The sequence below is a fragment of the Talpa europaea genome, assembly GCF_964194135.1.
Source record: "Talpa europaea genome assembly, chromosome: 12".
In the NCBI taxonomy this organism is placed as follows: Eukaryota; Metazoa; Chordata; class Mammalia; order Eulipotyphla; family Talpidae; genus Talpa; species Talpa europaea.
In genome coordinates, this window is record NC_140079.1 from 18518004 (window position 1) to 18544424 (window position 26421).

Consider the following 26421-nt stretch of genomic DNA (forward strand, 5'->3'; position numbering starts at 1 on the left):
TCAGACTAGTCTGTCGGAGAATCTCATATAGCTGCCATCCGGACTGCTAATCTGGCCACTGATGGTGAAAGGTGGACCTGTCTCCACCTCCTTCAGGTTCCTGAGAAAGATGATCCCATCAAGCTACTGGCACTGAAACCTGGCCTGTCCCTGGCAGCCCAACTCCCTAGAACAGAGCTTGGGAAGAATTGCTGGTAGGGAGAATCTCTAGGACACCAACTCACTGACTTATTTCCAGTCCTGCCCCTAACAGAGAATACCCAAGAGGATATGCTGCTTCCTGAATCCCTGCTTGTCTTCATGTGCTCTTCCCTTTGACACTATGTCATGCTTGAGATTTTATCTATGTAAGCAGGCCTGTACCCATCATAGACAGTGAGAAGCTTAAAGACAGAAACTATGCTTAGTTATTTTGGTACCCTTAGGAACTAATACCACAAAACCTGCTACAATAGATCCTTACTAAGTAAATGATGAGAGAATAAATGAATGGGTGGGTGGATGGATGGATAGATAGATAGATAGAGGATGGGTGGATGGAGAATGGGTGGATGGATAGATGGATGGGAGGAAGACAGATGGGTGGATGGATGATAGATGGATGGCCCTAAATGAGGGTGACTGTTAAAAAGGTCACTGTCATCAGGGATTTAAAGTCCCTTCCATATTCAAGTTTTTATTCAAGGAACTTTCTAAATGGACACTGGCTCCTTCCTCTTGTTTGCTCATAGGCATAGAGAAGAGACAGGGAAGGGAAGCAAAAAGTTCTGCCTTCATCTTTAATCCCCATCCCCCCATTACACCCCCCAGATCTACTCACCGGATTTGGTACAAGTTGAAAACAAAACTGGGTCCTAGGGAGATAATCCAAAAACAAGAGTCAGTACCTCCAGAGGGCTGCCTGTTACTCCCTGGGAACATCTGGTATCCCCTCATCCCTATCTGGGAGGTGTGGGATGACTGGGCTAGGGCTCAGGACACTGTGAGAGTCCCAAGCACCTTCAGTGTCTGCTTCCTGCCCCATGCCCATGGGTGCACCCTGTCTTCCCAAATAGAATCCCCAGTTTTGTTGCTTTTTTTTTTTTCAGGGAAGTCCCTACTCTCAGGGATCCTCCATGAAGGGCCCTGATAACTCTAGAGGGAAGTAGGCCTAGCTTGGAGCCCAAAAGAAGCAGACTGGGCTTGAATGCAGACTCCATCACCTCCAACCCTATGTCTTTAGCCTCAGGTCCTCATCTATAAAAAATGGAAACTAAGAATTTCTTTTCCAAGTGGAATTTTAGAGAGAATCGTGGAGGGCAAAAGTGAATTGGCACACAGCTGGTGCTCCACAAACAGCTATGGAAGTTGTTGGAGTTCATTGCAGATCTAGAAAGTGTTCACCTCTCCATGTTCCCACATGCCTTTTTAGCTCTGCTTAGTCCCACAGGAAGTGCAAATGTGGGTCCAAGTTGGGAGTCCCACAGAAAATTCCAGAAGACCCCTGGAAGCATCAGCCAGATAAATAAAGGACCCCAAGACCCAAGGGCAGAGAAAGAGATATACGAGGAGCCAAAATAAGGAATTCCTACAATTTGGCCCATTTAACCCCTTACTATTGACCTTGAGCCCACATAAGCCTCTGGGATAGACTCTAATGGGCACTGAGGGAAAAGGAAACTGGCTGCTTGCTAGGATGGGAGGGCCCCCCACTCCCTCAATAAAGGTTCTACCACCCCACCCTACTACCTCAAGGGTTCAACCACCCACTCAAGTCTCTAACCACTGCAGCCACCACAGGAAATATATTTGCATGGCTCCACACTGAAGAGTTTGTAGCTCTGCCTGGACTTGCCAACTGCTGCAGGAGGGGCTGGCAAAGCAGAGGGACATGGTCTAATGCTCACTCACCGTCCCAGCAGTATCCGCGCTGGTACCACTTGGCCAGGCTGTAGCCCAGGATGGATACAAGCAGCAGTGAGAGCCCCACGCCAAGGATCAGGCCCAAGGTGCTAATGGAGTCCTCACCTGCAGAGAAACAAAGCTTCACTCACTTCCCAGAACCCTCTCATGACCCGCTACACCCTGTTCCAAATTTTCTCCCTCTTAACTATATCAAGGTGACTGTGTCCAAGGAGCTCTGGTCTGAGCTGGCTAATTCAGCTAAGACACACTAACAAGTGAATGCCTGAGACCTGCATTTTAATTAGCCCATTTGGGACTTCTTTGTCCAAAGTAATAGTCCCTTGACCATGGAAAGAGTGTGGAGCCAAGGAGGCCTTTCTGAAGTCATAGGGATTCTACTTGTGGGAAAGGCACTGCTGTGTGAGGCAGAGCCCAGGAGGCCTCTCCCCAGCATGAAGCTGCTGATCAGAAAGGGTCGCCTGGAAGACCCCGGAACAAGGACCTGAGGTCCTGTGTACCTAGGGGCAAGGGATTAACCCCTCATTTCTGTTTGCTACTTATTCTTATCACTTCCTCCCTTTTTGTGGTATGAGCTCTTAGTTATATTTATGCTTTATTTGTAAAGTCAAACTCAAAGAGAGAGAGACTGGACATGGGAAACCATGTTCATAGGAAGAGATCAAAGGTGGGAGCACCGTGGAGACCCCCCACCCTGGGAGGTCAGCCCCATTCCTGTCAGGTGAGGTGCCAGGAATGTGGAGGAAGAATATACATGACTCGGTATCCTGAGATCCCAGGGGGATGGCCAAGAGGTACCTGGTTAAGCACAGCCTTTGGCATAGCAGACTATGTCCAAAGCCTAGATCCAATCGATCTGGGGTTATAGCAGGGGAGGGAATGGAGAAGGGTCAAAACAGGGGAGGGAAGGGCACAAGGGACTACAGTGATGATGACGGCTCATGGGTGCTGTGATGGTGGGAGAACTACGGGACTACACCTGAGGGGAGAAATCAAACACTGCACAAAAATGAACAATTTTAATTATAAAATTTTTTTAAATAAAAAAAAAAAAGCCCAGGTCCATCATTTGCAAAATGACTTGCCCAAGCAAATCTCTTTACCTCAAATTCACGTGCTTTTACAGAAAATAAGACTCACAAATATGTGTAGAATTATTGTGATTGCTGAGATGCCATAGATGACGTGGTTAGGAGAGGACCTGGCATACACTGAGCACTCACAGCTGTTCATTACATCATAACCATCACCATTATTATCATCAGATGGTACAAACATATTTTTTAAATATCTTACAGTTCCTCCACCCATGCCTTGCCTTCCCCCATGTCCTCTCACCCCCTTCCCATTAAAGTAACCAGGTTACTCTCTGCTCAGTGAAGCGAATGTGACAGTCAAATCCAGAGAAAAGGGGTCTCTCCTCTTAGTTTTAGATTTTTGAACATTTTCTGTCATGTTGTCATTATTTGCTATATTTCTTTACTTTTTTAAAAAATTTATTTATTTATGCATACAAGAGCTGGGGTACAGGACAGAGATGTGGGGGGTGAGAGGAGTCACCAGAGACAGAGCGGGGAACAGAACAGGCAGACTGACTGAAATACACTGCTGAGGGGAGCAGTGGGCAAGACAGGAGAGGTCTACTATACCATATGGGCAGCTCCCTGGCTGACCAGGGATCGACCTTGACCTCTTGCGGCAGAGGCTGTGGATTGCTTCATAGTGCGGTGCTTAATCCCTTGCACCACCAGGGAGGCCCTACTTCTTTACTTTTTTTAAATGTTATTTTTATTTTTTTAAAGATTTTTTTCTTTATGCATACAAGAACTCGGGTGTAGGCCAGTGGTACAGTGGTGAGAGGATTCACCAGAGACAGAGTAGGGAGCAGAATAGGCAGATCTACTGAAATTCACTGCTGAGGGGAGCAGCAGAGGCCTGCTGTGCTGTGAGGGTTAGTTCCCTGGCCTGCGGGTTAACTCAGGCCACAGTGGCTGGCAATAGCTTGACAGCACAGAGACTTTAACCCCTGCACCACCAGGCAAGCCCTACTTCTTTAGTTTTTATTGGTTGCTATAGAGGAAAATTCTATCAGATTTGTCAAGGAGGCTGTCAGCTATGTGAATACAAAAAAAGTTTTGCTTGAATTTGTTGTTACTTTTTCAGGCTGCAAAATCATTGCCACCATTATACAATTAAGGAAACTGTAAATTGCAGGCATAGAAGTTAAATAATCACCCAAATCTATAGAGAGATACATGTTAGAGCCACAGCAAGAACCCAGTTCTTTCTAACTCCAAAGCCTATGCCCTTTGCATTATCCTTTAATTGCTTACAATGACTTATGCTATAAGGTTATTAGATATAAGCCAAATACATTTTAAATAACATCTCCCAAACTATGCTATCACTTTTAGATTAGTTTATATGAAACACATCAGTAGTTAGATAACAGTATTAACTGATTACTGAAGCAACCCATAATTCAATACACCCATGCCATCAGTTTGCAAAAGGATTCATACTCCCATTATCTAAAGCAGGGGGGAAAATAAATATATTAAATTAAAAAAAAGCAGGGGCACATATATCCATGTTGTCCAAAAGAAGTTTCAAATCACTAAAAAAAAATTTTGTTGCTTTGGAGATAACACTGGCTTACAAAATTGTATATGATGTAGAGATATAGGGTCACACCCTTCAGACGTATGTTACCACACCACACCCACCACCAAGGCATCCACAGTTCTTCACCAAAGCCCATTGTGGCCCCTTCCTACTTTGCTCTCTCCCTCTGGAAACTTCAATTCTACAGTCAGATTTCTAGGTTTTGTTACTGGTTTCATTTTATCTGAGCCTTAGTTTTGTTTCCCTATCGTCTACATGTAAATGAAACCATACGGTATTTGTCTTTCTCCTTCTGACTTATTTTACTTAGTGTCCTCCTCTCAAGTTTCGTCCGAAGTGTTGCACATGACAAGAGTTGATCTTTGTTTTTACAGCTGAGTAGTATTCCACTGTGTATATAGCCCTCATCTTCCTCATCTACAACTGTCCTGGGACACTTAGGCTGTTCCCATAACGATTATTGTAAGTAGTGCTGCCATGAACACAGCAGTACACAAATCCTTTCAAATTGCTGTTTTTGCATTCTTTGGGTAGCTACCTAAGAGTGGAAGTGCTGGACCATATGGTAGATCTATTTTAAAAATTTTGAGAAACCTTCATACTGTTTTCCATAAGGGCGGGAATAGTCTACATTGCCACAGGGTATGAGAGCTCCTTTTTCTCCACATCCTCTATCCTTCTGATATGGGCCATTCTCACAGGTGTGAGATGGTATCTCATGGTGTTTTTGATTTGCATTCCCCTGATCATAGTGATGATATTTTTTTCACGTGCCTGTTGGCCATCTGTACAGCTTTGGAGAAGTGTCTATTTAGCCACTAAGTTTTGTTAAATAAGATTACTCAAAATGGGAGTCCTGTTTCATGTCACCATAGTTGTCATTTGATCTAGGGGGACCTATTTCCACCCCCACTCTTAACCATTAAGATGAAGATTTTGTGTATGGATCAGTAGCCATATACTCAAGGACTAATGAAGAATCAGTGTAACTGTGACCTTTTTATTAGTCCTGACCCCACAAAAGACCATGGAGCTTTAGGGAAAGGGGTACATTTAAGATTCAAGATTTATATCCCCTTTCGCTCCCTGTTTTACTACCCAGCCCCCAACTCATGCTGAGTGAGTAGGGTCCGCATGTGTCAAAAGGTGGTAATCCTTAATTCTGGCCCTTCTGTCCCACTTCCTCCTTCCTACTGCCCGGCACCAGTGTAGCCATCATGTGCCCCTCATCTTTGTTCAGGAACTCTCACAAAGAGAGTCCCCTGCCCTTGCAGGGTAGAGTATATTAGGTTTCAGAACTTGAATGTGGGTTTAAGGAGGAGGAAAAAAATGCCCCAGGTCTTCAGCCTTAGTCATTGCTCCAGTCAAGCTCACAAGACAGGTATGGTATCACCACCTTTCTTTAACATTTATCTCCTTTCTTGATGTATATATCCCCCAAAGATACTGTGTAGTCTTTGGTAGGATTTCAGTATTCCTGGGCCTGGCCAAAACACCATCTCAAATCCATCAGAACCTGTGAATAAAAACTGTACAGGGCCGCCTCGGTGGCACAGTGGTTGAGCACTGGGCTGCGATGCTGCCCGCAGCCTCTGCAGCACCAGTTCAATCCCCGGCCACCAGCGAGGGTCCCACATGGCGCGCAGACCTCTCCTGCTGCCCGCTGCTCCCCTCAGCAGTGTACTTCGTTGGTCTGCCTGTTCTGTTCCCCGCTCTGGCTCTGGTGAGTTCTCTCACCCTCCTGTGCTTCTGACTGTACACAGTGCTTGTATAAATAAATAAATAAATAAATAAATCTTAAAAAAAAAAAAAAAAAACTGTACAAACTGATTTTCCAAACAAGCCTATCCTTGTCCTCTTGTAAAATACTGACCTAGAAGAGTCAGGTTTTCAGTTTGTAAGGAAGAAAACTGGCATAACATTTACTTACAATGATGAAGATGAAAGAGGAGAAGGCAGAAGAGGAAGAGTCTGAGAACAAATGGAGGTAAGTCAGGTTGGGGAAATTAAGGAAGGGAATTGAGAAGAGAAGAAATAAGCGGATAAGCAGTTTTTGGTGAAAATACTAGTTTCTCTTTTTGAAAACAGAATGGAGATGCAAAAGAATAGAATCAGTTGCAATAAGTCAGCAAAACTGAATGTCCGGACTTGGCCACCTAAAGTGCGACATAATTAAAAAAAAAACAAAACAAAAAAACAACCAAATGCAAGAGACAAAGACCCCAACCTGGAACAAAACATTACTCAAATACTAGATGGCAAGCCCTCAAAATTGCTTCTCCACTAGAACCACTAGCTAAAATCATGCACTACAAAAAAGGTAGGTTACCAGAAATGGAAGATTAAGGAAACAAATTGAGGCCAACATGGTATCACTATGGAAATTGTGCATTCAATAGAAACAGCAAGGAATAGCTATCATTAACAACTAAGTGACTGAAGTAGAGAAAAGGCCTGAGATAAAAGTGGGGTGGGGGGATACCAAGAGACTAAAGCAATCAGTGAAAACACTAACGTTATGGAAGACAAAGATATCTAACCTTAAGTCCAGACAGATATCATTAACTATTTAAATGTTTAGTGCATAATGGAGATATTTATATAATTTCAAAGTTACACTTCACAAAATGCTTATGCATTACAGAAAGAGCAGTTTTAAAGAGGGGAGGCCTGGAGGACACCACCAAAGTCAAGTGACCAAAGTGAGCTTTGTCAGTAAACACTGTAAGGCCATCGTGTGCACAGAGCTGGACTTTCCTGCCAAAGGCACAGGGTCTCATCAGGAAGAGAAGCAGACAAGCCCAATGGGGGGCATTTTATGAGAGCTTACCTATGACCTCAAGTGTAAAAGGTCATGAAAATCAAGAGCAGACTGATGAAATTTCCAAACTGCAGCAAACTAAAGACACCCACTAAAAGCAACCTGTGATTCAGAATTGGATCCTTTTGTTGTAAAAGTCATTACTGAGGCCATGAGCAAAACTTGAATAATCTGAGCATCAGATGGCAACGTATGAGATGTTAATTTCCTGATTTTGATGAGTGCATCGTGGTTCTGGAGGAAATGTTTTTGTAGGAGACACATTCTGGAGTAGGTAGGCTCGATGGGACATCGGCCAGGGACTTACTCTCCAGTCATTCAGGGAAAGACAGTCTTGATGTTTGTCTCTTTTAAAATGTAATTTCTAACTTCTCTGTAAGTTTGTCATGATTTCAAAATAAAATTTGATCATTTTAAAATTGGAACGCTACTGATTTACAAATTTCTCCCAAACAAGGGAAAGTTTAAGTGGATACAATATCTTTTTTGTATACATTTCCAGAGAATATATATACTTGTTACATATTTTTCATGCTAATATTTTATATTTTTATATTTATTATATATAATATATATATATATCATACACACACACACATACATACACACACCCCCACACACATTCAGGGACCAAAATTATATATATAACTTTTCTGGACAGATGCAGAAGAAAGACAATGTAGTAATTTAAGACTGGGTGGCTTTGGGAAGGAACTTTTATTTTTCATTTTATATAATCTTGCATGATTTAAATGTTATTATCAGGTACACATATTAACCCAATACTTTAAAAAATATTTATTTATTTATTTATTTATTTATTTATACAAGAACTGGGGTTCAGACCAGAGGTGCAGGAGGGTGAGAGAGTCCACCAGAGACAGAGCAGGCAGCAGAACAGGCAGAAGGACCAAAGGGGAGGGGAGCAGCTGAAGGGAGCAGTGGGCAAGACAGGAGAGGTCTGTCTTGCCATGTGGGAATCTCCCCAGCTGGGCGGGAATTGAACCGTCACCACAGAGGCTGCAGACAACTTCACAGCGCTGTGCTCAACCCCTGTGCCACTGGGGAAGCTCCCCAATATTTTTTTAAGTTTTTTTTTTTTAAAGATTTGTTTATTTATACAAGAACTGGGGTATAGGTAAGAGGCACGGGAGGGTGAGAGAATTCACCAGAGATAGAATGGGGAGCAGAACACGCAGACAGATCGAAGACACTGCTGAGGGGAGCAGTGGGTGAGACAGGAAAGGTCTGCCGCGCCATGTGGGAATCTCCCCAGCCGGCCAGGAATGGAACCCGCGCTGCAGAGGCTGCGGACAGCTTCACAGCGCAACACTCAACCCGCCGTGCCCCCGGAGAGGCCCCTAACATTTTCTTTAAAATAATTTTTTGGAAAGTGAAATTACGTATCATTTTTTATTTTCTCTATATTTTCATGCATTCAAAAAAAGCAAATAACTAATGACTAATGTTAAATGTTTACAGGCACACACATTAAAATTTTTTCTCTAGCATTAGGGTAAAGGTTCATGGGATTCAGATATCATCAATTAAGTGAAGCTTTGAACAACTCTGGTGGCAAAAAGTCTTCACTTGGTGTTTTACTTAATTTAGGCCTTTTAATTGAAAATTTAAATTCAATCTTAAATAATTAAATAATTAAATCTTAAATAATCTATTTACTTAAATTCAATTCAATTAAATCCAATGAAGGAATGTCCTTGAACACCGATTAATAAGGATTCTAGAACACACACAGGCTTCAGCGTGTGTTTCCTCAATCCCATGTTGCTGAGAAAAAGACATCCCTGGTTTATTCATTTAGCTTTGCGCCTCCACTGTTTCTCTCACCAAAGCCTCACCCTGCAGAATGTGTTTGAACATGTATCTTCCTGTTTGATTCTAAGTCCTTGGGCAAGCATTTTCCAAAATTAAGAATATGGGTGGCAATAAGTAAGTTAAATGGAATTTAGAATGTGCTGAACCCCTGTGCATTTTCTGCCATGTTTCTTTACCTGCTGCCTTGTGAGTGGTCAAGGGACTTTTCCTGTCATCATGGTTGTGCGTTGCCTTCCTGATAATGTCTGTGTGAAATCAAGAAAGTCTCGAGCAGATTCACCTTTACTCTAAGATGACATGGTTAAAACAGATTTTAGATTTCAATGATCTCTTGATAAGAGGTGAAAAGAGAAACCACCCTCTCTCAAGGCTCTTCAAGATGAAAGTTTCAAAAGGCACTTCACGTGAAAGTTTCAGAAGACTGTCAGACAGCAAGAAATCACCTTACAGAATTCTAGACAATAGAGGACAGAGGTTAAGAGTTTGGGTGCTGGTACAAAACAGCCTTGAGTTTGAGTCTTAGTTTTACCATTTACTTAGAATGTGTCCTAGAGCGAAGTGCTTGATCTCTACAAAACTCAGTGTATACCATACAATCCGGCAATTCCACTACTAGGCATCTACCCAAAGGACACAAAAACATCGACTCAAAAGAGCACCTGTACACCTATGTTTATTGCAGCACTCTTTACAATAGGTAAAACCTGGAAACAACCCAAATGCCCAAAACTAGATGACTGGATCAAGAAGGTGTGGAATATATACACAATGGAATATTATTCAGCAATCAAAAAAGATAAACTCATGCCATTTGCACCAACGTGGATGGAGCTAGAAGGAATTATGCTCAGTGAAATAAGCCAGAAGGAAATAGAAACATATTGGATGGTTTCACTTATAAGAGGCATATAGGGGAACCCAATAAGACATCAGTGCAAAAAAGTAATAACAACAGTACAAAACAAAACAAAGCCAAATCAGATCATTATAAACCAGAGACATACTGCAGGGAAGGAGGAGGGAGAGAGATGAGAGGGAGGGAGGGAGGAGCACAGGGGACTGTGGTGATGGTGCACGGGTGCCTTGGGGAAGGAAATTCTGTGGGGACTCAATCTGAGGGGGTGGGGGGAAGCAAATATTGTTTTAAAATTTTAAAAATTATAAATGTTAAAATAAAAAATTTTTTTTAAATTAAAAAAAAACTCAGTGTACTCATGTAAGAAATGGAAATAAAAGCCCTTGCCTGGAATTATTGTAGATTTATTCAAGATGACATACATATACCACAAAAAAGCACTTAAGAAATATTAAGAGTAATTATCAATGATGATAATAATGATGATGATAATTTTTTTTAAAGCACTGGCTTAATCTATATTATCAATTTCACAATTCCAAGCATGGGTTAAAACAAACTCAGGGGCCAAAATGTCAAGAGTGAAGAAAGAGGAAATAGCTACTTCCCACATGCACCAAGTTATTTACCACCAGAATCCTAGTTGGAGCCAACCACTATATCACAACACTAGCCCAAGGGTGGAGCTGTCAGTGAAACTCCCCTGGAATATGTATTAATGAGGCTGCCAGTCAGTAAGAAAAGCAGATGACCATCTCCCACAACATCATAATACAAGGCTAAGTGGTGGGTCTCTTTCTCTTTAAGTGATTCCACATCATCTGATAATGCTTGCAGTTTAGATAAGTTTGTGGTCTCCTTCTAAGCTCACAGGAAGATAAGCATCACCCATTATGCTGATGATAGGGTTTATGAAGAACCTGAAGACACCTCAATTAACACTATGTTCTGGCACCTGCCTGTGCAGAAATGCAACCTTAACCAGGACTGCCTGTGCAGTCCTGGGCCTCTGCTTTCCTCAGGGTATCACAGACCCGGCTTAAGCCCACTCCAAGTTCTCCCTACAATTTAGGCAATCGGGGCAGGTGTAGAGCAGAATGTCCTTAGGATCTTCCAGATCTGTCCATTCAAACTCCACAGATGGATAGCCCAGGAATCTGTGACTTACAGTAAGCTCTCCAGGGTACAGTCAGACTGACACCATTTGAGTCCGAAGGACAGAGGAATGGGTCCGCCAAAGTCTATTACATAAGAGTTAGTATAGGCGTTTCCCAGAGAAAATAGTTCCGGTTATCTCAGACTGAAGAGGAAGCGGAGAGTCATAGTGAATGTACTTCAGGCTTGACACAAAAAAGTTTAGATTTGAAACGTATTATTTTGAGTAAGAGTTTAAGATAAATAAACATTGTGGGTTTCTTAGTAGATGCCAGTAACAAGAATACTGTGTTTTAGTTCTTCCCTGAGCAAGATAAAGTTAATGAGAAAATCAGAAGTGAGCCTCATTCTGATAAGTGAGCCTTAGGAGTTAACTGACAGCTGAGAGTGAACTCTCACTCCTAATGTGGGGTTCTTGAGACAAGACTCACATGGGTGTCTGAGAACAGAGAGGAAGAAACAGAGACAGAACATATAAAGACTGAACCTTGGGTCAAGCTCCTAGAATAGGCATTCCAGGGGCTCCCTGACAGATGACACCGGAAGCTCAACTCCTAGCCCCTGGGTCTTCCTGTACAGTCTTGGTCTCAGTATAGCCAAGATGACACTCAGCTGAGAGAGCTACATAGCCAGCCCCAGACATTTTGGAGGACCTCAGACAAAAAACTCCCACCAAAGAGACCAAGGGTTGGAGAGATGGAGAAGATAACACCTCTGCTTGAAGAGTCTGGACCCCGTGGACAGGAGATGCAAATAAAATATTTCAGCTGCCACCAGTTTGGAGTATAAGCTGTGGCCACTCACCTTAGGGGAGTCATTCACCTGTCATCAGCTAAAGCCAGGGGCTGCTGTGGACTGAGGATCCCTGGGCCCCTCCACCCACTCCCCAGGGCTCTCGCTTAGTACCTAAGTTTTGCTGAGCAGGTGTAGGGGAAGGAAGGGATGCAGAAAGCATTCCTGTTACCAGTGGAGTGTCAAGTGGATTAGGAGGTGACCTTTCTGGCTCAGAGGGAACCTGGTCAAGGGCTCGCTCTCCATCCCTCCATCACTCCATGCCAGCACTCCCGAGTGTGGGCACAACCACTCGTGAAACAGGAGGGATTATGCAGTACCGGGCCACCCACAAATGTTTAACAGTTATGCATTTATTTTAATGTGTTTAAGAAGATTAATTAGTATATCAGAAATGGATTTTTGAACTTTATGGCCTCAGACAAGGTTAGAGGAGGGATTTGTTTCGAGTCAGTCTTAATAACAGATGGGTAGTTTGAGGGTGAGGCTAAGGTCATAAAGGGACTGAAAAAACACAGATCTGGATTAAATATATGAGTAGTAGCCAAACACCAGGCCACCTCCACAGCTTATACTCCAAACTGGTGGTAGCTGAAATATTTTATTTGCATCTCCTGTCCACGGGGTCCAGACTCTTCAAGCAGAGATGTTATCTTCTCCATCTCTCCAACCCTTGGTCTCTTTGGTGGGAGTTTTTTGTCTGAGGTCCTCCAAAATGTCTGGGGCTGGCTACGTAGCCCTCTCGGCTGAGTGTCATCTTGGCTGTACTGAGACCAAGACTGTACAGGAAGACCCAGGGGCTAAGAGTTGAGCTTCCGGTGTCATCTGTCAGGAAAAGCCTGTCTCCAAAGAACTGGAGACACCTTCTTGGAGGAATAGTTCCTAAATGGATAAAATGTGGCAGGCCCTGGGCCAGGACGGGGGAGGAGAAAACCTGCCCTTCATATTTTCCTCCCACCTACCTTCCACCTCTTGCCTGAAGAGCTACAAAAAAGAATAAAAAGCACAACAGTTTTGCCAATCATCATAATACACTACTTTTGTAACAACAACAAAAATTTTAGCAGTCCTGTTGTGCCAAACTGCCCATGGGGCATCACCCAGAAACCAGACTCATGGCAGCCGCAGGAGCCCCTGAGCTGGAATTAGCAGCACCAGGGTTTGATGCCACCATGAGCCAGAGAGGGGTCTGGCTCTGTAAAGGGGTGGCTGAGAGGGCTGGTCCTGAACATGAACCTGAAAGAAAGGAAGGAGCCTGTCTGGGGGGAATTTGAAGGGAAGCTGTAATTCTCATTCTGGCCTTCCCTTTTCAAATTTATATTTGTGGGTGTGTGTTTTCTAATGGCCATATATACTAGAATATATGTACAAACAGAATTTACAAATACATAATATCAAAAAAGTGCACACTCAAAGTTGATTACGGGTAGGAGGCACCGTCAAATAAGTTTGGTGACTGTAAATCTCCATCACATAACTACCTGCCCGGACTTCTGTCAACACTTTCTCCATGAAATAGCTCCACCACTAGCTGTGCCTCTGAGTTCATATCACCTCTGTATTGGGGTCTTTGAGGGTAAGAGGGTTCCCAGGAGTCCAGGAAGAAGGGGTATGGGCAGACTTTGTAAAGTCTATTTAGAGTCCTGGAATGAGCCCCACCCCTAGCACACAGCTGCTGTGCCTCTCGGGCCAGCCTGACCTTCAAGATCATCCCCGAGAGACAGAGAGCCAATGGTTGGTACATACCTCATGGCACTGTTGCAAGATCACATGAGGAACAGGAAAAGGGCTTTGGGAAATTACAAAGCATCTTTCTTTCCCAGGTCATGTCTCGGGCACGGAGTGGCCCCACAGGCCTCCCAAGCTCCAAAGCTTGCAAGGACAGGGTGCCACAAGGCTAACCTGGGGAACCCATGCTGAGGCCCTGCCCAGACAAAGCCAGGCATCCACGGAGGTGGGCAGAAGTCATGCACAGCCCAGGTAAGCTGGAGCTCTCACACCCAGATGTGCTCACCAACAGTAGCTGTCCCTGCCAGCTCCAGGCCCATGCAGCAACTGGGGAAGTTGAAGGCAAGGAGGCTGACTCTTCTTGTTGATTTCTGCCAGCCCTTTGAGCAGGGAGGGGAAGGAGCGGAAACAGCAGACACATGAACACCTCAGGGGTTCTCCAGCCTTGGACCAACCTTTTCTCACAAGCCTCCCCCTCTTGCTTCCTGGACACAAGGACAGGGAGATTCATGTGTTGCAGAAAACAGGATAAACCTGAGCTGCTTTGTGTGGTTGCAAGTTCAGGGGCTTTGGGATTTTCTGGATCTAGCCTTAAAGCATCTAGAAACATCTGAATGCTTAGGTGATTCCCCTCTTCATCATCCCTATTATCGCCTCAGTCACCTGATGTGTACTGAAGACCCCGCAGCATCGTGCATACTTCAGAGGAAAGGGTTGCACTAACCTCGCATCCACTGCCACCATCTCCTTCCCCTAAGTCCCTGCAACAGAACCTCTCCAGGACCAGTTTTGGCTCATCCCATTTTCCTATTCCTGATTCTTGTCGTTTGGGGGAACAGAAGAAAAGATTCTTCTCTGCACCTTCAGTGGGGTGTGAAGAGAGGGAGAAGCAGGCTCATCTTTGCCTGTGTGCAGGGCCATGAGTCAGTGACAGCAAAAGTATCACCTTTCAAGACAGCTGGTAACACAAAGCAGAGTAGCGTTGTCTATGTTGCTCAGGCTGTGCTATGCCTTTAACTGTTCTCTGCTGACCCTGACACAGACTGTGGGCCTCTTATGCACAAGCTTGCCCACCTCCTGGTCTCCCAGCCAGTCTAGGGCCCAGCACACTGGAGGCCTCTGTAGACACAGAAGTGTCATGAGGGCCAGGCCACAGCTGATGCTCAGTGCTGCTTATTTGATTCAAGTTCTGGAATTAGCCATCCACCCCTCTCCCCGTTCTGCCCTGACTGACCTCTCCCAAATGAGTACTGGCTTCCAACCACCCCAAAGATCTTGCAAATCAGTGCTGTGTCTGAAAGATCCATTACATAGGTGACAGCCTGAGCACCAGGTGTGAACTCTCCCAACAGCCCAAGCAGGGGGAAAAGGTGAGAACTTATCTCAACACAGTGCACACGAAGAGATGAAGCCTAAAAGGTCATAGGGTCATAGGCCTCACCCTACCTGTGCAGGCCCTTAACAGCAAAACACACAGCAGTGGGGGAGAATACCAAAGCCAGTCACATCATCTGTGGTTTCACTTCTATGGTGAACCATTTCCCTGTGCAGGTGCTGAAGTAGAGTATTATCAGGTTAAAATATTATTGGGCTGATATCCAAGTAACCAAGTAAGCAAGAGCACTGGAGTACGACAGGGACAGTACTCGATGTGATGCCCCACCTTCCATGGCTCCATGTGCCAGGTGTCCTTAGGAGCAGTTGACAGTTTTCTGCAGAGGGAACCACTGACCTGCCTCACTAGGATGTGGTAAAATTGACAGACAGATGTGAAGGCAGATTCTCCACAACTGTGACCCTTTAAAGTGGCAACAGCAGTTGCTTGTCAATTTCCAAGACTCCCCTTGGAACCAGTAGGGCCACAAGCCTGCACAGGCTCAATACAAAGAAGCATCCCCACCCCCAGCAAAGCAGCTCTGCCCCCCTTCCCTCAGACTCTGGATTCCTCAATCCAGTCTTGTGCCCCTGCTTGGGGCTCAGGGAGAGAGAGGAAGAAGAGAGCAGAAACAGTTTGCTGCCAGCGGGGAGCTGCTGATGGCAGGCCTGAGACCTAAAAGGAAGCAGGGAAGCTAAGAAAAAAATGTCTCCCACGCAAAGGGGGTTTTCCTTGAAGCTAATGTATTCTTATTCTAAGAAGCCTTCAAAACCTTAATCAGCTTCAGGTCCCACAAAACCTGGGTCTCCCCAGGCTCCCAGGTAGGACTTCTCTCCCCTCAAGAGATGAGCTCCTATCTGACTCAATAGCCTCCACCAACCAGCCTCCTCTCACTTGACATGTGTCTAGTTGACTCAGGCAGGCAAGTTCTGCGTCCGGGAACTTGTTCATGACATTCTCCTACCTGGACTACATTTCCCCTAACTTTTTGGCCTGTTGGACTCCTATTCACTTTTCAAGACCCACAAAAAATATAACTAAGTGTTAGAAGTCTTTCCTCCAGTCCCAGGTAAAATCAGTCTTCCCTCTTGGGCGCCCCCACCAGACTCAGCACCTCCCTCTGACACAGCAAAACTACCTGAGATGGAGACTTCCATTTTGAGGGTCCACCCCTGCCCAGGCTGTGCATCCTCCAGGTTCCAGATGGGTTTTTCTGATTCTGTATCTGAGAGCTTGACCAGCTCTGTGGTGGCCCCTCGAGGGTGCTGGGCAAATGCTCCTTGAATAAATGAATCAGTAAATGGCCCTACTGCTAGGGACAATGACAGAGTGATTTTGGAAGGTCAGAGTTCAGTCCTGGTGTCCCACCTGCTGTCACCACCTTCATGCTGTGGCCAAGCTTGAGAAACCATTTCTGCAGCCTGTGCGCCCTCTAGTGGTTCAAATGACCACTGACACCTTTCCCCAGAACTGGAGGCACTGGGGAAGATCCAGTGCCCATCCTGCATGGATTCCTGACCACCCCAGAGCAACGTGTCTGCAGTGTCTTACTCACTTGGAGGCTGAAGTCCTAGGATTTCTGTTATTCCTTAAACTGTACAGGGCTGTGAGAATTCATGTCCCAAAGAGTCTGCCCTAGACTCAATTCCCCTGACAGTGGGAGGTGTCTAGGAGACATCAGAGAAAAAAGGAACCCTGTCTCTGCTTCCTGAGTGCCTGGTCTGTCACTCTGCCCGTGGCATCCAAGCTTGGTCTGGCAGCCTCCAAGTGAGTACCTCAAATCCTAGGGCCTCCAAGACATCAGGGATTTGTGCTAGAGCCAAGACGAGCTAAGGCGACTCAGCCCCCCAGGCAGAGAGTATAGTATAGTCACACCTAACTCTGTGGCTTCCTAGGGAATCCACCAGCCAATCTATTTCAACAGCCTTCTTCATTGTGTGCCATATAGTGCCAGCCCCCACCCCACTCTCCTACCCCCCCCCCGCCCCAGCTTGTCCTGCCACCTGGAATTGGAGACAGCAAATCATAGTGCTTTTCTGACCTGTGCAATATTATAGTCACACTGAATGTGGTGCATTTCAGTGGGGCATACCTTGTGCTGGTGTCTCTTCACCCCCCCAACATTACATATATCTAGTCATTTCTCTGTTAAGCTGCTGAAGGAATCAGAGACCCCTGCTCTATCTGAAAGGGAAAAAAAAAAAAAAAAACAGAAAACCAGTGAATACAGTAAGCAAGTCTGTTTTCCCGTATCAGTGACAAAGGCTGCACTCCCAAAGGAGGGAGCAGGGTAGCAGGACCATCCAGCGCCTTCAGCCCTTCCCCCTTCCTTTGATGTTTAGCCTTGTTGCTCCTCCTCCAGCTGCATGACCTTGTAACTCAAGTTGTAGACTACCCATATAACTATGTGAAACTGAATAAGAGGAAGCTTTTTTGTATACCCAGGGCCCAGATTCTGGAGACCCCTCCAGTCTAGTGCCTGCCGATGTGATAATCAATAAACCTGTACCTGCTTGACCTTAGAGTGCTGATTGGTCCTTTCCAGCCTGGCAGACTTTTCCATAACATTCGGTGCATTGGCCAGGAAGGCCCAACTGCCCTGACCCTTTGTGCCACTGGCTTGGGAGGACTCTGGGAAGTCAACTGCGTGTGGGAGAAATCAAAGAGGGACAGGGCACCTTGCTGAGTCCTTTGGCAGTCTCCAACCTGGGTGCTCCCAGCTGCCTCCCCATCGTGGTCCCCCGAGGTGAGGAAAGGTCAGGATCTGGTGCCAGTGTCGGACAAGGTAAGGTCCCAGGACCCTTTCCCAGTCAGGCCTACCCCCATATGGATAGAAGGAGAGACTGATCACCTCTCAGGAGACCTCAGTGTCTCACAGGTAGGGAATCCCTAATGGGGGGAGGAAATTGTAACCTCTGGTGTGAGTGAGTGTGGATGCTGATCTGGTCCTCCTATCCAGGTGTGTTTTATATGGCCCCACAGCTGGGAAGAACTTACTGTCCCCGAATGGCTACGGGGTTCCAAGTGGGCCGGCCTGCAATACCATGGTGAACGCATATGGTCAAGGGCAACATAAAAATAGATTTCAGTTGCAAGTCACATTCAGCTGATCCACTAGGGCTAAGCATCACCTGACAACTCTCCTGGGGAGTGGGGGGTGGCCAGACCAGCATCTGTGCTAGGATGGGTTGGGGAGGGGGGAGCAAATTGACAGTCTTAGGTACTTCAAAAAGGGATTCTCAGGAGATTATGGCATTAAACTTAGTCCTGAAAAGCTGCATACTCTCTGTGAGCTCGAGTGGCATTTGCTGTCAGCTGGCCTGCAGAGGGCACTTTAGACATCCCAGCTATTCAACGAGTCTGGAAGATAGTTACCCACAAGGCAGGACACTCCAATCAGTTTCCATACATGGACTCCTGGCTAGAAATTGCCCAAACACTTCCTCCATGGGTGTGGTTCAGTCAAGGCAGGCAGGGTCAGGCAAAGATTCTCTTTGCGGCTGTGCATGGCTCAAAAAAGGCCTCCAGGGCCTCCCCTGGTGGCACAGCGGTTGAGCGCTGGGTTGCGAAGCTGCCTGCAGCCTCTGCAGTGCCGGTTCAATCCCCAGCTGCCAGCGAGGGTCCCACATGGCGCGCAGACCTCTCCTGCCGCCCGCTGCTCCCCTCAGCAGTGTACTTCGTCAGTCTGCCTGTTCTGTTCCCCGCTCTGGCTTTGGTGAATCCTCTCACCCTCCCGCACTTCTGACTGTACCCAGTGCTTGTATAAATAGATAAATAAATCTTTAAAAAAAAAAAAAAAAAGGCCTCCAAAGACAGTCCCACAAAGACCCGAATTCACATGAGGAAGCCAGAGGACCCAACATTATTTCCTCCACCGTATAAGCCTCGGCAGGTGAGGGTGAGCCATCTCCAGCAGCCCCGCTTCCTGATATAGAAACAATGCTCCCCTCTGTGTCACTGCTGGCTCCACCACAACTCCCTGACCCTGGGCCCTCAACCTGGCTCTGCAACAACCCTTCAAATGCCTGTCCGGGAAACCCGGGAACCAGCGCGACCAGGGGAGGATGGAACTGTCCGGCCTGGTCATACTACGTTGTACTATCAGCCTTTTCCCACCACTGACCTCCTTAACTGGAAGCATAACACCCTCTAATGAAGAGAAAATATATTATTGAGCAAATAAATATAAAAAAGATTCCAGCAGATTTTCCAGCCCAGGTGCAATGAACATTCCAATGCAGGCCTAATTAACAAGTTTGCTTACCTACAGCTCCTTCCCTTTCAAGATTCATGGCCAGGGCCTCAGCACTCTTATCTACAAGGTCTGGCAGCCAACCAGCTGGTCTCTCTCTCCAAGGCCATCCCCGAATGCCTGCATCTTTCCCCCCTTGCCTTGCTCCCCTTGTCTGGGGACTTTGCCACAAATGGTTGTGTCTGGCAGGGGTGGGGGGCAGTATCTTGAAGAGCATGTCCCGGTTGGCATGGCAAATCGGGGGGCATGGGTACATACAGCTGCGCCAGAGCACCGCCCTGAGTATGACTTCATGACAGAGGAGGGTCAGGAAAACACCTGACAATACCAAGAAGCACTCTTGCAACCCCCACTGCCCTACCCTTTGATAAAACTGCTAACATCCTCGGGGCTGCAGGAGAAAGGGCTGCTCAAAAGTCATTCTGTCAGACCCACCAATGTGAGATAGGCGGACACAGTCAGACACAGATTTCTTTATGTCCCAGAGTGCCCGATTCCTCTTCTTGGCAGAGACATTCTACCAAACTGGGAGCTCAGCTTACTTTTGAGACATCCGGAGAAGCCATCCTCCAACTTGAGACTTGACCGGATTCCCCGCAGGGAGTGTCACGGGGAATCCCTAATGCGACTGTAGTAACCCCAAGAGAAGAAGAGTGGAGATTGTATGACACAGAGATTATAATGCCAGCCTAGTTGATTTTTCAATGAATTTCCTCATGTATGAGCTGAAAACAAACCTCCTAGCCAGGCCCTCAATCGAGTCCCCATCATTGTGGATTTAATTCCCAGGACTGTGCCCCCAAAGGCAGCACCAGTACCTGCTTCCATCAGAAGCTCAGAAGGGTATCCAGGAACATTTAATGCACCTTAGGGAGGCCAGCATCTTGATAGAGTGTCAGTCACAGTGGAATACCCCTCTCTTCCTGTAACAGGGTGGTCCCCAGGAAAGGGGGAGGTTCCAGGTTCTCTGCCCCACCCCAGGGAGGGTGGAGCTGAGCAGGGAGAGAAGAAGCTGCAGAGGAGACTGAGGAAGGAAGGAAGCAGGATGGAGATCCAGGAGGAGACCTGGAGGAGGCACATGGAAAGGAGAGACATGTGAAGAAACTGTGCTTGCCTTTTGGTCATGGACGGGGTGACACAGATGTGGGTGAGACCCGTGGGGAGGTGACAATGGCAGCTTTTATCTTGATTTTGATTTTGCTCTTTTCTTTCCAGGCTTGTCTTGCTGTTTCTGACCCTTTTCTGTGGGTCCCCACTAGAAGATGCTTTAGACTTGTGGCAGGCTTTGGGGCCTTGCTCTGGGCCAATCCCATTTGGATGAAGTTTTACCCACGAGGGGACGGGTCACTTTGGGTGCTTGATTTAGAAACTAGATTCTTTGCCTTTCCCGTATTGTTTCCTAATTGTATTAAAGTTCCTTCCCATTAAAGTCTCATGTTTTGTGTTAATGCGGCAGATGGCAGAACCCTATATAGAATAGGCAGGTTTGCGGGGTTTGGGCTACCCCTCTCCCTGCCCTGTAACACTCCAAGTGGAGAAGCCTGGAGTGGTTACAGACCAGTCCAGGACTTCTGCGCAGTTAATAAAGTGACTGTCTCTCTCCACCTGGTAGTTCTATACCCGTGCACCCTGCTTGGGCAGATCGGCACCCAGGATAGGCCCAGTGGTTCACCTGCCTGGGTTTGAAAGATGTCTTCTTCGGCCTCCACCTGGCTCCCCAGAGCCAGCTGCTGTTCACTCATGAATGAACTGACCCACATACAGAAAGGCAGGTGAAAATGACCTGGACTATGCTCCCCCAAGGTCAGAGTCAGCTAACTTTGCCTTTCAAAGTCTGGAGGACACCCTGGGACAGGCCTGTGTTAGGATTACCAGATATGGACAAAATGTTTGATCTTTTTGCATGTGAAAAGAACAAAGTAGCCCCAGGAGTTTTAACAAAGACTGTGGGACTTGGCAAGCACCTCCCAAGTGCCTGGATCCTGCCTCAGGGCCCTAGCTGTGCCTTACTTCTCATAAAAGAAGCTGATAAATTCAGGTTGAGGCAGAATCTCAGTGTTAAAATCCACACGCGGTAATTTCCTTAATAAACGGGCGGAAACATTGGTTCCTCTCCAACTCCCACCTCCAATATCAAGGCTTACTCTGTGAAAACCCACAGGTGTCTTTTAAACTGCCCACACGACTTCCTCTGTGAAGTGTGGTGACCTCTCCAGGGGTGGGAAGCATTCCAGGAGACTTAAACCAGGTAGGTACTAAGGGCATTGTAGAACAACTTCAAGCTATAGACACCATTCTTAGTGAGCTTAAACAGTACTCCTTGGAAAGGAACTTATTCCTCTCAGGACTCCAGTGCACCCATTTCAGGAGGTGATATGGTCTGGGTAAAAGACTGGAAAAAGGAACCCCTCAAATCCACATAGGTTGGCCCTTCTACTGTAATTTTAACTACCCCACTGCTCTTAAAGTCTCAGGTTTTACCCCTTGGGTGCATCACTCCAAAGTTAAGTGGGCCTGCAGTCCTGAGAAGGATGCCTCAGTTGACAACTGATGGGTAGACAGCAGTCCCTGACCCAGATATTCCCCTCCACCTGATGCTGTGAAAGCATCAACCCAGCAAAGCAGCCCCAGACAGCAGCTCTGCTCCAACCACAATCGGGAAGCTGGTTGGTCAAAGCAATGCAGAAGCCTGAGGACCCTCTACACATGTGACTTCTGGTTTGTGGCTCCAATTGATCTCATGACAGCCCATTCCTTCTAGCCTTAGGCTACCTGACACTGTTTGGGAGTATAATTGTCTTTAAATGCTTTGTAAAATGAAGTTGCTTGTCAGTATCCTCTTAACCCTATTCTTCACCTTCCCTTCTGTATGAAGGGGCTTCTTCTCTGAACCCCAGGTGACTGTGGTCGGAAAGTGGGAGTTCTGGATCCTCCCACAAGAACCCCCTACAAACATCCCTATTGCTGCCTGCCACTCCTTGGGGGCAGGGATATTCTTGGGTCTGCCTTACTATAGATGGGTGCAAACTCCTTGATACACATCAGGAGGGGGCTCAGATATGTTCATATTATGGCAAACATTCAAATTTTCTGACAAGAGACGTATACATATGTGAGGGCCCCACACTAGAAAGACCTGGCATGTGCCAACACGTTTGTTCCCTGGGATGGGGATGTGAGTCCTGGGTCGCCCCGTCCACGTGAAGAAAGGGTAAATATGACTGGTCCCTAAAACCCCACCCAGATATTCCTATTGATGTGGCATTAGCATATCCTATCTGTGCCTGTCCTAATAACCAATATGTCCCCTTGACTATTACAGTCAAAAACCCGAGCTTCTCCATGTGGATAACCAGTTATCATTCTCCAACTGGGAACTTGCCAACTAGTGAACTTGCCAAGGCACCCGATGGTCAGCTTCATGATTAGGTCAGTATTCATACCTGACCTGACAGTAAGTCCAAAAACGACAAAGGAGACTCCTGGTCTTCCACCACTTTGGGCTTCCCCTGATCTTTCCCAACAAACATTTGTATCCCAGCTATAAGTCATGATTAAGGCATCGTACCTGGCTCTCAACCACTCCAATGCAGTGCTTGCTTCAGACTGCAGGATTTGCATGAAGTCAGGTCCTGTCCGTTATACCCGAGTCATATTAGACCCAGAAGTGTTCCCTCCAAAGACTTCACCTAACTCCCCTTCAAATCCCATTCTAGATCCGGTGCCCCTGCTGGGTAATGCCACAACCCCTTTAACACACACCTCTAAGATTTGTGCCTCAAACAGCACTTTTCTAGCCCACGCCCAGGGGTTATATCTGTGTGTTATCCCATACAATCAATCATGCTTCATTGTTAAACTGATGCCCGACCTGTCTGTCCTAATGGGGAGGGATGCACTCTCGGTATGGAAACCCCCTCACTGCACCAAGAGAGTCCCCATGGCCATCCCACTCATATTGGGCCTGCTATCCACCTCCAGAGCGGCCATGGGGGCAGCTGGATTAGGAGTGTCTCAAGTTCATTATACTGAACTAAATACCCAACTCACATCAGATTTTGACACTCTTACCCACTCAGTTCTGACCCTTCAGCACCAGCTTGACTCCCTGACAGCTGTGGTACTCCAAAACCAGCGGTGGTTAGATCACCTCATCGCTGCCCAAGGAGGTATCTGTCTATACTTACAAGAAGAATGTTGTTTTATGCAAAGGAGTCTGGTGTGGTTCAGGAATCTCTTCACCAGTTCCAGGATCGAATTAGTTGCAGGTGGGGAGCCCTACATCTGTCAACCTGGTGGGATTCTTTCTCCTGATGGCTCCCGTGGCTGACCCCATTCAGAGGGCGCTTGGTATTACTATTCCTAGGGCTAGCTTTTGGCCCCTGCTTACTTAATCTGCTTACAAGATTCATACCTGTTCAAATATCAAAAATTAAACTCCAATTACTTCTTACCCCATACCAGCCACTGGTCGATAGTCCTGAGTTAGATGAGGCCCTGTAAAGTCATGCAGCCAGCTTTAAGGGCCATCAAAAGAAAAGGGGGGAATGAAAGGGGAAAAAAAAAAAAGAAAACCAGTAAATACAGTAAGCAAGTCTGTTTTCCCTTATCAGTGACAAGGCTGCATTCCCAGAGGAGGGAGCAGGGTGGCAGGACCATCCACCACCTTCAGCCCTTCCTTTGATGTTTTCCCTTGTTGCTCATCCTCCAGCTGCATGACCTTGTAACTCAAGCTGTAGACTATCCAGGTAACTATGTGAAACTAACTGTGTATAAAAAGAAGCTTTCGTGCATACCCAGGGCCTCAGGTTCTGGAGACCCCTCCAGTCTAGGGCCTGCGGTGTGATAATCAATAAACCTGTGCCTACTTGACCTTAGAGTGCCAACTGGTCCTTTCCAGCCTGGCAGACTGTTTTCCATAATATATCTACTTCATTCACATCCTCCTCTTCATATCATGTTTGCCTACAAAATACCACTTCATAATTGCCTCTTCTAGGAAGTCCTCCATGATTATTTATTCAATAATCACATACTTTTTTTTTTTTTTAATAAACACACCAGGCATGGAAATAAGAGATACAGCCCCAGTTCTCTACTGGGGGAGGCAGAGTTGAGGTATAATGACAGTGATTACTACAGGGCAATAGGGGCTTTAAGGGGCAAGCATGGGGGCTTCAGGGGCACTGGGGTCAGCACAGAACTAGATTTAGGGATCTTGGATGAGTTGACCTTAGTGTTGCATTGTAAAAATGACTAAGTAGTTGTAAAGAATGACCTGCAGAGGAGGTAGTGAAGGAAGAAGACACTCTAAGCTGAAGGACGAAAGGCCAGAGGGACCACATGGCACTGAAGGTTCAGCATGGCCCGCCAGAGGTTTTGAGTGTTGAGGGGTAACTAGCAGCAGGTCATGGGGGTCTTGCTGCTCTATCAAGGAGAGGCATGATTATACTAGCTCCTTAGAAGGATCTCCCCAGTCTCGCTGTGGGCCTGTAGTGTGTGCGGATCCAGGCCAGGATAAGGGAACCCTTTAGGCGGCCATGAGTCACCCTGGAGAGAGACCATGGGGCCTGGTCCAGGGAAGGGGCACCGTGGAGAGGGAGGTGTGACATGAGGAGAATCAGCAGGATTTAGAGATCAAATGGATGCACTGAGTTAGGGAGAGGGGAGAGCCTGGTGGCTCCTAGGATGTGGGTGCAGTCAACAAAGCAGGAGGCCGTGCCACTGGTCAAGATGGGGACATAGGAGAAGGCAGTTCTGTGTTTCTCTATTGGGTTCAAGGTACCATCAGACTCTCAAGAGAGGTATCAACCAGGACAGAGATATAGGTTTGTGGATTAGAAGAGTTCTCTGGATTAGAAAGCTTGGAAGATCTAACAGCACCCAAGTGGAGAAGGGAAAATCCCCAGGAAGAGAATTCAAGCTAGAAAAAGAGAGGGATGGTGCAGCAGACCTCTCCTGCCTCACCCGCTGCTCCCCTCAGCAGTGTATTTCAGTCAATCTGCCTGTTCTGTTCCCCACTCTGTCTCTGGTGAATCCTCTCACCCCCAGCACCTCTTGGCCTGTACCCCAGTTCTTGTATGCATGAAAAAATAAATCTTTAAAAAAAAAAAAGAAAGAAAGAAAAAGAGGGGGAGGCTGAAGAAGCTAACCTCCAGGTGGAGGAGATAGAAAAGATCCAGGCAGAAGGAGGGGGGCAAGCATGGTGGAGAAAGGTTTCAGGAAGGCAGGCAGATCCTGCAGAGCAGTCCAGTGAGAGCAGGACACAGTCCACAGCAGGTCACAGCACCGAGCCAGCAGACGCAGTTCCCTGGAATAAATGGGCAGGGGCCGGGCCGTGTGGGCTGTGCGGTGAAAGCAGGTGGAAGCCGTGGCGCTGAACAGAGCAAAACAGAGGTCACGTGTTGCCGTTAAAGGTGGGCTGGCCACTCTGTCCCCAAGCCGAGCAGGGAAGGGAAGGAAAACAACGTGGCAGTGGAGCTAGAGCAGAATGCAGGGTCAAGAGGGAAGGGAGACGGGAGATGGCCGCACACCAACAGGACCCGCCTTAGAAAGCAGGTGCGAAGATGCCGAAGATGCCAGGGCTGCTAGCTCGTGCTTGCATTCTTAAGGCGGAGGGAATGGAGTGTGGAGCTTTGAGGGGATGAAGAACAAACCTTGCCTTGAAACCGAAGGGAAATGAGGGGCTTGGGCTGATGTGGCTGTGGCTGTGGACGGTGAGGTAAGGAGAAGGGAGAAATTGGAGGTGTTCCAGTCTGAGGGTCTCTACTTTCTCTGTGCTGTAGGGGGTCAGGACATTTGTTGAGAGTATTGGGGGAGCAGCATGATGGGGAAATTGAGGAGAGCCAGAAAACCGATCACTGTGGGGACCGAGCTGACCATGGACAGACAGCGAGATGGCTGGGGAGGAGGCAACGCCGTCGCTGCGGCCATATCGGCGAGGTGGACGGGTGTTTTTCAGCATCCTGGGACAGGAGTGGTGCAGGTGGGTGGTTGGCCTGCTCCAGGGTTGGAGTGGAAAGGCCAGAAGAGACTGAGTGTCGTGATGCCCGAGGACACAAAGCCGGGATAACCGTGCA

At 46.8% G+C, this 26421-nt stretch overlaps 1 protein-coding gene across 1 annotated transcript; it reads right to left on the reverse strand.

The window, feature by feature from the left end:
- On the reverse strand, positions 1 to 26306 carry SMIM35 (small integral membrane protein 35; the record flags this gene model as incomplete). The annotated part of the gene is made up of 4 exons (XM_084249836.1): positions 1 to 100; positions 821 to 854; positions 1891 to 2007; positions 26222 to 26306. The coding sequence occupies 4 exons, from the start codon at positions 26304 to 26306 to the stop codon at positions 1 to 3; spliced, it is 336 nt and encodes a 111-aa protein (XP_084105962.1).
- Positions 26307 to 26421: the final 115 nt, after the last annotated feature.